The sequence below is a fragment of the Mirounga angustirostris genome, unplaced genomic scaffold (assembly GCF_029215605.1).
Source record: "Mirounga angustirostris isolate CCGP_5_RB_7025 unplaced genomic scaffold, mMirAng1.0.hap1 SCAF_4, whole genome shotgun sequence".
Classification (NCBI taxonomy): Eukaryota; Metazoa; Chordata; class Mammalia; order Carnivora; family Phocidae; genus Mirounga; species Mirounga angustirostris.
This window is the reverse complement of record NW_026991712.1, coordinates 33602216-33615033: the sequence shown is the minus strand read 5'-3', so window position 1 is coordinate 33615033 and position 12818 is coordinate 33602216. Positions and strand designations below refer to the sequence as shown.

Below are 12818 nucleotides of genomic sequence, written 5' to 3'. Positions count from 1 at the left end.
CTTAATTTCCGTACTTTCTGACTGCCTGATGATAATGGGAGCTCACATTTCCATTGGCTGTAGCTTTTGTGCCTGTGTATTTTTATTATTATGGATAAGAAAACATTTGACCTACGTTGTTATTCATTTGGTTATTCAGTCACATTATTTGCTTATTTAAACAGGTGGTTTCCCTTTAGTGGGATCACTGAACTGGTAAATAACGTTCTTCAGCCCCAGCAAAAACAACAAAATGAAAAGGAGCCCCAGACGTAAGTAAGCTGATCTGTACAGACTAAATATTATCTCTGATAGCATAACATACTGAAGAGTATGTATTAAAATGCTGCCCTTGGAATATTATTCCTCAGAAACAAAAATTGTTAGGTTATGAGTTTGATACTTTCATCTTTAATTATCATGGAAATCTAAAAAGAAGACAGGATAATTTATAAGGTAGTAAAAACGAAGAGAGGTAATTCTCCCCTTTCTCCAATTATGCAATATATTCTAAAGTGTGTTTCTTTCAAAAATAATTCAGAGGACATTAAGAAATATTAACCCCCCAATTCAGTCTTTGGTCAAATAGTTTTGGAAAGGTTCTTTTAAAAAAAAGGTCAAGAAATTTTCTTTATTGTAATACTTCTGAGTGTCTAAAAATGCTCCAAAGGGGTTAGAACATTGAGTGTTTACTAAACATATTTGACCACTGAGTCCTGTTTTCATTGAACATTTCATTAAGTTATCAACATAATTTGGGAAATGCAGCAATTTATTCTCACATTGACCTGAAACATTAAAAAAAGTCAATTCCATTTATTTTAGTTTTTCGTAGAATAGAAAACATTCTTTAAAAAATTGTTCACACATCTTTTTTTTAACTCTGTGCAAGTAATATTATTTATATTTTGAAGTGGAAGTAACTTTGAGAATGTGAGAAAGATTGTATATATTTAAATTCTAATCTCTCCATGATAACTGTCGTCTTACTCCAACGCAGTCTTACCACTCAGCCTCTATGCTTTTTTAAAGTGGGAGCTCTGGCTTTGGAAAAGATGGTTTGGTTGTAGGGATGCTCAGATTGAGAAGTGACATGAACTCTAGGAGAGGATGAGAATGACTACTATAGGAGCCCTAAGTTGAAATATTCAGAGAAACTTTGATGTTTGCCTTTAATGCAAACTAGAGGATAAACGTCTTGTTATGGCTGAGGGTAATCTGCTCATTCATTTTATACTACCTTGTATGCATTTTATTTTAAATTTTGTCAGTGTTTTAGTTTTAACCAACCTAAAATTATGTTGTAGTATACTACTTCTAATAGTTTAGAGTAGTCCCCTTCACCCCCATCTGCATATATGTTCCAAGACCCCCACTGGATGCCTGAAACAGCGGCCGGCACATAATCGCCATATTTACTGTTTTTTTTTTTTTTTTTCCTATACATACATAACTATGATAAAGTTTACTTTATACATTAGGTACAGTAAGAGATAAACAACAATAACTAATAATAAAATAGAACAATTATAATATGCTGTAATAAAAGTTATGTAAAGGTGGATTCTCTCTCTCAAGATATCTTGTACAATATTCACTCTTCTTCTTGTGATGATGTGAGATGATTAAGTGCCTACATGATGAGATAAAGTGAGGGGAATGAGAGAGGTCCTGTGACATAGTGTTACGCTACTATTGATCTTCTGAGGATATGGCAGGAGGATCCTCTTCTTCCAGACCCCAGTGGATCACGGGTCACTGGAAGCACAGAAAGTGAAACTGAGGGTGAGGCTTGGGGGTGGGGGGTCTACTGTATATGTAGCTCTAAAATGGGAACTGTTGCTGTATTTAATCTAGGTTAAGTCAAGACCTGTTTTGTCCTATCTACTGTTTTATCTTTGGCATCTAGCAGAATGCTTGATAGCATTCTGTAGGAGGAACTCAGCAAACCTTTCTTCACAACTGATTTTACATGTTTTATCCTTTTATAGTATAAGAATACTGTGCTACAAGGAATAGAAATGAATTTAATAAGCTCTTTTCTAATAAAAATTTGTGTTAAAATGGCATACCATGTCATTATGTTGCTGATTTTCTCTTAGGCACTGAAACGTCATAAAATAGTAAAATTACTATCAAAATATAATTAGATGCAAATTTGCCTCAGTATTAAATGACTTCAGTTATGTGTCTTATTTGTAAGTTTCAGAAAGTAATCAAGATTAAGTTATATTATTTAGTAGATTACAATGTGCGTTAAATAAAATAGATAATAACTTTAAAAAGTGATGTCTAATTATTGAAATAAAGTGACATTTGATTGGCATAATCAAAGATCAAGGCAATCTTGAAAAGAAATAGCTTTACTTCAATAATAAATATAATTCAGTTTGCTTTGGTTTTTGGATAGGAAGATGATAGGAGAAAAGACCAGTACTTTTGGATGTTTTAAAAACTAATTCTTGTTTAATAGGTACTATTTCCATTAAAGTATCTTGGGCAACTCATTCTTGTTGTTGATCTGTGATTTATGCAGTTTTAAAAATTCAGAATTAGGGGCACCTGGGTGGCTCAGTCAGTTGAGTGTCCAACTCTTGATTTCAGCTCAGGTCTTGATCTCAGGGTCATGAATTCAAGCCCCACATTGGGCTCCACACTGGGCATGGAGCCTACTTTAAGAAAAATTGAGAATTAATAGATTCTCTCAATAGTTACCTTTTTCATCTTACATTCCTGTTATGCTGAAGATTTTTGGTATATAATTTTCCAGGAGCTTTCCTTTTATCTTTCTGATCCAAAAACCAGGATACTTGTGAATCTTCTCTTTTAATTCATCTTTCCATGTTCTAAGACTTCTTTCTGAGTCATCTAATTTTTTTCTCTCTTTGACTACCATTTGATTGGGATAACTTCCTATCTGCTTACTTTCTGTTCATTCATTTATAAAATTATTTCTAAGAACTGAATTCCAGGTATTCATTTAATATATAAAAAATAGGACTCATGTTTCTTCATACTCCGTATAGACATTTTCATTAGTAGAATAACTAAGTATTCTATTAGATAATATTAAAAGTCTAATATTTCCTGAACAGTAATTTCATTTTAATGAATTTATATAAATCCCATTTTGTGGTTATTCAAAGCTATAATATTGTAGGTTTCTTGAATCTGCATTTTGGAGTTTGTGTATTTCATAGTTCTTTAATATAACAGGAAGATTTACTAATTTTGATATTGGTAATTCATGTGAAACTGTAGGTATAAGTAGAACAGTGGTCCAACTTTGACTTTCCGTAAGTTTTAAGGCATAGAAAATCAATTGAGCTATTTGTGTCAATTATCAGCTCATTCAACCTTTGCAGAAATTCCTTAATATACAAATTAAATAATTTTAATTTTACTTTTTCTTTCTTTCTTTTTTTTTTTAAACTATTTTTGCCTCAGCATCAAAATGAGGGAAAGTTTCTCTAAAGGCAATGTAATATAGGTTATATATAAAGTGTAAAACAAGTCCCTGGGTAATTAAGGATGGGCATACTAGGAAAAAAACTGTTAAATTCTTTGTAATACAACTGTTAATTTAACTTGCATTCCCAACATCTAGCATAATATCAAAGGTAAGTTAGAAAGTTTTAAAATACAGATTAATTAAACCAGTCAGTTGGATTAGTTTGTTTTGAATTTTCATGTAATAACAATTTTATTCATGTTGGGACATAATAAAAATTACACTTTTGAAAAACTGGAAAAATCTAAAATTTTAATCATGAGAATCAAATGGCCACTTAATATAGTAATCCTCTTTGATTATGAGGTCTTTTAATAGGAAAAAATGCTAAGAGAAAGAGTATTTTTTAAGCATAGGGAACATCATTTGTGAAAGTTTTTAAGTAGAGAAGGGTTTGAGAGACAAGGAAGACCAGTGTGACTATAATATAGTGGACAAAATGGAGTATGGCAGGATATGAGATTCCAGAGGTAGGACTCAGATAGGGCAGTGTTTTTATAAAGAATGATACGTCTGAGTCTCAGTATAAAAGGATCTGAGTCTCAGTAAAAAAAGAAGATAATTGGAAACTTTTAAACATGGGATTGGCATGATTAAATTTATGTGTAAAGATCAATCTGGCTGCTCAATGAGTAGGGTGAGTGAGACTAGAAGTGGATAGAACAATGAGGAGGCTTTTATGAAAGACTTGCTAGAGATGAAGATGACTTGGACCAGGTTGATTAGAGTGAAGATGGAGAGGAGTGGATTGGGGATATATTTGGAGGTTGAAATGACAGGATTTTTTTTAGTGTAGTAGATATGGAGGAAGTTAGTAAGGAAGAGAAAAGAGCCAAAGATGACTGCCAGATTTCTGATTGGAAGAACTAATTGGGTGGTGATGCCATTAACTGATGAAGACAAGGAAAGGATGAATAGGTTGGACTAACAACTAAAATATAAGTTTTAAACTTTTTATGTTTCAGATGTTATAAATTAGCCAACTTTGAAGGAGAGATATGGATTGGCTAGAGTTATAACTTTTAGTGTTAAAGCTAGATGAATAGATAGGATGACTTAGAGAGTGTGTGAAGAAGAGCAGATAAGAAGGTCCATGATTGAGCCCTGAAGAATTCTGACGCTGTGCAGGGTACTAGGAATCCAGGGATAAAAGGACTATGGTTTCCGCTCTCACAAATATTTCACATTCAAGTGGGAAAAAGACATGCTGATGAACAATGAAAAACAATATTGTGGAGATTTTCTGGTTTCCTCTTTGACATGTAAAGAGTTTGGAAGTTGTTACTCTCATCCTCGCAACAAGAAAAGGCTTGTTCAGAACAAACTGAAAATCAAAAACTCTTCTAAGATTTGTCACATAATTGAAATCACAGGGCAAATCAATGCCCTGACAAGTGGAGGGAGAGGTGAAGAAAGAGAACCACAGCTTACTGGGAACAGAAACTCTTGGAGCTAGGATCTGGTAAGAAAACTTAAACTATAATTGATGGAACTCTGACTGAAGGCTGAGTGTGGACTGACTTAGGAGTTAAAAATTCCTGGGAGCCCAGCCTTAGGGGAACAACCTCCCAACCTCCCCAATTTTGTGAGTTTTACCTCTAGAAACCTCACCACGTTCTCAAGGTGAAGGTCAGTGAAAAATTCTCTTGCACTTTCAGCAGGGGGAGGGTAAAAGTAACCATTTTGAAATATTTCCAGAGCTTTTTGTTCTCAAGGGAAATTCTACTTTACCTAGTCAACATGAGAGAAGGGAAATACCCAATTGCAGTCCCCGCTAGACTTCCCGTCTCACTGAAAGGGGAAAAGAGGCTCAGAAGCACTTGTGAAGGTCACAGCCCAGCGGCACAGGCCCACTAAAAAGCACTGAGACTTAGCTATAGGATTATAGAATGCTTCTCTTCAAATTCAGGGATCCAGGCTGTTTCCATCTTACTGGTAAGCCAACTGGAACACATAGCTACCAGGGTTGCTGCATCAGGGAAGAGAGTGAATGGAGAATGGAGAACTTATTAACTACCTAAGACCAGTCACTTTGGCTCACAGCTCATTCTCTAAACCTGTCACAAGGCTCTTAACTAACTGCAAGGAAGTCTAAAAAGCCTTTCCATGTGATCATGAAGAGAGGTGACTCTATATAATGAGCAGTAGTACATCTACTGCGGTTAGTTTATATTTGATTTTCATTTATTGCAATGAGATGGAAATTTCAGGATGCCCAAAGATAAAGATTTGCTGCTAAAGCAAAGATAACTACAATTTTAGTCCCCATGCCTGGTACTGTTGATTCTGTTGAAACTGCTGTGATGACTTGCGATCAAGGTCGAATTTTTGTAAGACTGAAGGTTAGGGTTAATAACATGAAGAAAATTCCAATACAGAAATGCTCCAGGAGGAGGAAATTTACTGTATGTAGTGTTTCCCGGAACATCTATTAAATTTTGTCAGTGGGATTATAGGGAGATTTTTGCATTTTCTTAGGTGGTAGTGAAAGACTAAAGGAGATTAAAAATGTGATAAGAATGAAAATATATGAAAGCATATGAGAAACCTTTAGTTGATCATTAGAGTACGAAGCATAATAATAACTAAGATAAACAGTAAACAAAATAATTTTTAAAAGGAGAAGTAGAGATATCAGAAAATCATTCTTCTTTTCTTGGATGGAAGCTATCGATTTTGATTAGTCATCTGCCTGATCCAAGAATCACTGGTTAGCTGTTTCAATCTGAAATTCGGATCCGAATGATCTGAAGATCATTTGCTTCTGGAGGAATCTTAAGATCCTCCTATTTAAGATCCCCTGATGGAGCAGATTTCCAACAGCCCAGGCAAAATTATTTGTCTTTTTAGGTGCAAAACATGAATCCAAGGATCCACATTTTGAGGCTTTTACTGAAGTGCTAATTGTTAACATGGCTTGTTACAGTCTTTTCCTTAAGACTCCGGGGCACTTTTTCTCTCCTGTCTCTTCCAGAAGACTGAATTTCTAAGTTTCAGGTCACGGAGAGTACCTTAGAAGAATGTTTTGGAGACTGCTTATACCTGTTGATGATAAGAATAAGTGTATCACTTGATTCTTTTGCTGTACTTAACCATGTTAACTCGCAATAGAGCTGAGTCTAGGGTCAGAGGTGAAATTTCTAAGTGCATAAGCACAGCCTATTATTAAGTGATAAGGGAGAGCTGATGGACCTCAAAAAGTGTTGATTTTTCTTGTTTTGAAGGCAGATGTCAATGGAAGTTGAAAATTCCTTGATAATATTGTTAATTTGATTTTACTTTAAAAATTCCAGTGGCGGGGTGGGGGGCGCATGGGTGGCTCAGTGGGTTAAGCGTCTGCCTTTGGCTCAGGTCATGATCCCAGGGTCCTGGGATTGAGTTCCGCTTTGGGCTCCCGGCTCAGTGGGGGAGTCTGCTTCTCCCTTTCCCTCTGCCCCTCTCCCCTGCTCGTGCTCTCTCTCTCTCTCAAATAAATAAAATCTTTAAAAAAATTAAAAAAAAATCCAACTGGGGGGCAACTGGGTGGCTCAGCCTGTTAAGCACCCAACTCTTGATTTTGGCTCAGGTCATGATCTCGGGGCTGTGAGATTGAGCTTGCTTCTTGCTCCGCACTGGGCATAGAATCTGCTTGGGATTCCCTCTCTCCCCTTCCCTTTGTCCCTCCCCCTGCTGCTCCCACAAACATGCATGCTCTAGCTCAAAAAAAAAAAATCCACTTGGTCTTTCTGCTTTTTCTGAAGATTGAGAATGATATGGATAAGGATGTTTTCACGTAAGCTATATGCTTCTTATTGGTGCTTGACTGGTCAAAGCACTTGACATGCAGTTGTGAGATAGTGAGGCAGTTCCTGCACATGGTGAGTTTCCAGGTTTGACATAGATATTCTTCAGTCTAGTCTAAAATTGACCACATCAGTCATGTACCTTTGAACTACCTTAAATTCCTTGTGATTCAAGAAAGAGATAAATAAATAAGAATTATGAATGATAGATTGCTTATTCAGAAAATGCATTTAGAAAAATTGATAAAAGTAGCAAAGTGCTTATTGCCAAGTAAAGTTTTTATTAAAACGTAACATATGTAGTGAAAAGTGCACAAATTGAAAATACGCAACTCGTTGAATTGCCGGAACATATCTGTTTCGAAACCATTACTCAGAGCAAGAAGCAGAACATTACCAGCCCTCCATACCATCCTCATACTCCCACTTCCCACCCCAAAGGGTAACCTTATCCTTTTATCTGGCACCACAGATTATTTATATATATAATATATTTAGATTTTATCCAAACAGAATCATGTAGTATGTATTCTATTGGATCTGTGTTATTTTGTTCAACATATTTGTGAGATTCACCTAAATGATTGCATGTTGTTGTACTTCATTCATTCTCTGGCTTAATGATGCTCTAGTATCTGAATATACTACAATCTCTTTATCTGTTTTACTACTGATACACATGGGGTTTTTCCAGGTTTTGGTTATTATGGATAGTGCTGCTATATATATTCTGATGCCATTATTTTTTTTTTTCCTGTTACTCTAGAGGAGAATTTTGTAGTTATTTGTGAAAATGAAGTACTTAAGCTATTTCAAAATATTTTCAAATAATAAAGCTAATCATTATGTCAGGGTTGTTACTCTGTAGTTTCCCTTTTATTTATTTGGTACTGTTTCTTGAGTATGCCCTACTGTTTGATGTTTTGGTGGCTCTGCATCTGGCCAAGGAAGGGAGAAAAGGCATTCCAGGCAGAGGAACAGCACATAGGATGATATGATCTGATTTGCACTTTATAACAAACATTAGAGTTACAATAGTCACTTAGGGAGCTTTGTAGAAGTTCAGATGAGAGATCTGCCAAGGGTCTGGGATGGCCAGCTATGTGGCATATATTTATTCTTTTATCATAAAAGGACATAAATTCTTTCTCTTAGCTGATTAGTAATGCAGTAGCTTTCATACTTTTTTTTAAGCTTCCATCCATTAAAGAAATCTATTTTGTGCTATAACCCCGTATATACATACTACATACAAATATTAATACAAAATAGAAACAAGATTTGCATGAAATGCTTACTTGCACTCTTTCCAATGCTCTGATCTATTTTTATTAAAAAATCGTGAGTCTTGGCCAGCTAAATTGGTTTGTGCCTAGTGCTGGGTTGTACTCTGCAGTTTGAAAAGCACTCTAGGAAAAGTGTGTGACTACACTTTATGATATCGTTCCAAAACTGCATGCCATGAACTTGTAGAAAGCACTACTTCAAATTCATTCTCTGATGGAAACCAGTGTTAAAATGATATTTATTTTAATGCTTCAGGTTTGTTAATAATCAAGTCTTACATTAAGGTTAGAGTGTCACAGATTTGGACTGTTAAAGAAAAGCTTTATAAATATCATTTCAATTTAAGCCTTAGAATAATAATCATAATTAAGAAGAGTGAGGATATAGAAATGTAGTTTCGTATTTGATTAATCCAATACATAATTTTAGTTCCTTCAAAGATAAAAAGGATAGACACTTAGACAATACTAAAACATTGTACTTTAGGTAATGTGGAACATGGGGAACATATGCTTCTTCTATAAGGAAAGGAGCCAACCAAGTTCAAATATAGACATGAAGAAAAAAAAAAACAAATATAGACATGAAGAACACATAAAGGAGAAGAAAGAATGGGGAAACTTTGAGCCAGGTTGTCTTCATATGTTATCTCAATCATAGTGACTCTGAAGTCTATGTTAAAATCCCACCTGACAGATGAAAACTAAGCTAAGTAATTTTCCAGCAGTCTCATACAGCTAATAGGAAGTGAAATCAGGACTTAGGCCATGTTTAAAGAAAAATCTTTATTTTTTCCTGCCATAGATTTCCTTGAAATACTGATTTTTTTCTTGCTTATTTAAAATACCTCAACTCAATTTTAAATAAGGCAAAAATAATAACCTAGCATGTGTCCCGGACACAGTGCTGGGCAAAAGATGCATGGTCCTAGACAGATAATATACATAAGAATAATTACAGTATAATATATTGTTTAGAAGTGTATCCTAAGAGTGAGTGTTTGACTCTGCCAGGTGGTGGGGAAGACAGGGTTGCTAAAATCTGAACTAGGTCTTGAATGCTGAAAAAGAGTGTACTAAGTAAAAAAAAAAAAAGCCAGTAAATTATATTCTAGTGGCTGGAACAGCATCTGCATGATGTGCTTGGAGAACTGTGGAGAGAACATTAGTGTTCTAGTGTAAATGTTAGAGTTAGTATTCAGATATCTTGTTTGCCAGCAAGGTAAATAGCACTGTGCTACTAGATCATTCAGTATTTCAATTTCAATCATTACAGTTATCTACATCAATCTGAGATTAAGTGTGATAAACTTAGCAAAAAATGTAAATAATGTGATCAGAGTTTTCTTTTTTCCTTTTATCATAATTTTTTAGATGATGAGAAAATAGTATTTTACCCAGGAGCAGTGCATAAAAGTGTTTTACTTCCTAATGTCTTTTTCAAAGAAGTACTTTATTTTGGTTAAGCAGAAAGAACTTGAAGGTTGGATATCTATAATGGTCTTAAAATGTTTCTTCTATATATCTCCCCCCCAGAATTGAATTTGTTAAATACTTTTCTTTAAGAAACAAATTTCAGAGAAGCAATGAAATATACTTTCCTCTCAGCACCAGAGAGGGGTATCTACGTATTGAAGATGAATCATTTCCTAATGTCAATAATAGGCTATGAGTGTACTTTTACTTATTTTAAATCTCAGTTTCTAACATCAAGATGATATCGTCTTGTGAATGAAATAATCATTTCAATCCAAAGATTCTATATCTGGTGATTATATAAGTTTTTGTTGTTGTTTAATAGACCTTCTGAATTTCTTTGCCTTTTGGATATTGGTTATGGTGGCATCATGAAACACAGAAGCAAGGTCATTTATATTAAGGATATATATTAAAGATAAAGAATTAATATTACCTAAAGAACTTCATGTAAATTTTAATATAAAGCATGTTTCAATGTGGGTTCTTTTTTTGTGTGTGTGTGTGCAATAGTTACATTGTTTTGGAAAAGTATTTTTAGCCTACAGGGAGTGAGCCAAATATCTGATTTATTTGAGATAGTTTTATAATATTTCTCAGCTTTCCTTTACTGATCCCTGTAACATGTGATGTGGCAAACTATGTTGGATATCAAATAGTATGGGAAATTATTCTTAGCAAGGAAGTCAGGATATTCTCCCCCAAGTTGCCTCTTCAGCTTCTATTCTATTTCTCTTCCCCTTCTTTTTTCATACATACTTTATGCCAAGACAATACTTTCAGCTTCCTGAATTCTCCATCTGTTTTCGTGCTTTGCATACGTCAGGTTGAATCATTCTTCATTTTCTGCCGATCACAATTTTGCAAATCCTTCAAGTCCAGGATGTGCAGGATATTTAAAAACTAAAACTTCTGTGAAGTCATAGAAGTCTTCTATGAAGTCATGCCAACACCATTCACAATTAATGGCTCTTTTCTTTGTGCTCCAGTACCATTTTTCTTACATATTTATTTAGTGTATGTATCATTTTGCCTTGTATTACATAGTTTATATTCATCTCATGTCTATACTTGTTCATATATGTTTATCTTACTGATGACAGGATTGATTTATATTCAACTTTATATTATATTTTTGCTCCACCACTTGTGAAACAATACACACATAGTACACATTTGTTTATTCACTATTAATTCAAATATTTGGTAAATATTCATTGAGAACTTGGCGATGGGCCATGCATCATGCCCATCAGTGGGATAAAATGGACAGCAGAAACAGACAAAACAACCTCATGGATTATATTTTCTATTAGAGAGATAGGCATTAATCAGATAATCATATATACAAATACTGGAATGTGGAAATGCAATATACTATAGCGCTTGGTATATTTAATGGAAGGATTTGACATAGTCAGAGATGCTAAGAAATACCTTCCCAATGAAGTGATGCTGTGAGAATAATAAGGAGTTATAGAAGTGAAGAGAACAAAGTATCATGGTTACATTGACTTCATGAAATTGTTGGGGGACTTGCTTTTACTTTTCTTCTGAAACAACATATAAAACATGAGAGTATCTCATAGAGATCTTTAATCTGTTTTTTATATGGATGCTTTGACAAGTTGGTGAATCCTATAGACTCAAAATCTCAAATTAATCTCAAAATAATCTTTTTAAATGCATAAGATATAATGCAAAGCAAAATATAATTAGGGAGCCAATTAAATTGAAAAATGGGTCTATCTATGGACTCCTTGGGGGTGGATTATGAGTTAAAGTGAAAAAACTTGAGTTAAATAATTCACCTGTAAAGCCATATAGGTGGCTACTGTTTTTTGAAGATTAGCAATAAATGGACTCATCATGTTAGTAGGAGGGAAGACACAACATTGTAAAGATGTCAAGTCTCCTAAAACTAATCTATAAAGGCAATGCAATTTTAGTAGAAATTCTACCAAGATTTTCAAGAGAATGTAATAAAAAGATTAAAACACTTAAATGGAAGAAAAACATTTATAAGTAGGAAAACAATTTTCAAAAAGAAGAGCAAGGAGGAGGGTTCATTTTGCCAGATACCAAAATGAGTTACAAAGCCCAAGTAGTATATATTTGGGAATATGTGGCATTCCTTAAAAAAATTTTTTTCCTGAGATTATCCTTCTAGTAAAAGGAAATTGCTTTATTTTGAGTTGTTACAACATCTATTTTATTAGGAAAAGCCCAGGGTTTCTTTAGTTTGAATTACAAAGTACTGCTTGGTGAAGACACGTTACCCTGAAAGGACCTCAAACAAACATACCTGTACCTATAGAGATTATCTGGCCCGAACCTGTGAAAGGGGAGATCAAGAAATTCAGCATCAGTCTGGAAATTCCTGGGGATATGACCTCACGATGGCTAGTATTGGAAGTTGTAGTAAACAAATCTTTTAAAGATTACTTTAGGGGCGCCTGGGTGGCTCAGTCCATTAAATGTCCAACTCTTGGTTTTGGCTCAAGTTCTGATCTCAGGGTCATGAGATCAAGCCCCACGTCGGACTCTGCACTCAGTGTGGAGTCTCTTAAGACTCTCTCTCTCTCTCTCCCACTGCCCTTCCCCACATGCTTTCTCTCTCTCTCAAATAAATAAATCTTTTTTATAAAAAAAGATTACTTTAAAAAAGGGGTAATGTAAATGGTTAGCTTGTGACGATCATGAAAACATACCTATGAGATGAGTGAGAAAACAGTAGCAACAAAAACATGTGGTTGGGTATAAAATTACCAGAAATAGCAGGAT

At 34.6% G+C, this 12818-nt stretch overlaps 1 protein-coding gene across 2 annotated transcripts in view; it reads left to right on the top strand.

Annotated features, from left to right (window-relative positions):
• RIMS2 (regulating synaptic membrane exocytosis 2) overlaps nucleotides 1–12818 on the top strand; it is a 581950-nt gene that overhangs the window by 87018 nt on the left and 482114 nt on the right. For both annotated transcript variants that reach the window (XM_064588000.1, XM_064588001.1), the window contains exon 3: nucleotides 165–251. In XM_064588000.1, the coding sequence (XP_064444070.1) occupies nucleotides 165–251 (87 nt within the window). The remainder of the gene's footprint in view (nucleotides 1–164; nucleotides 252–12818) is intronic.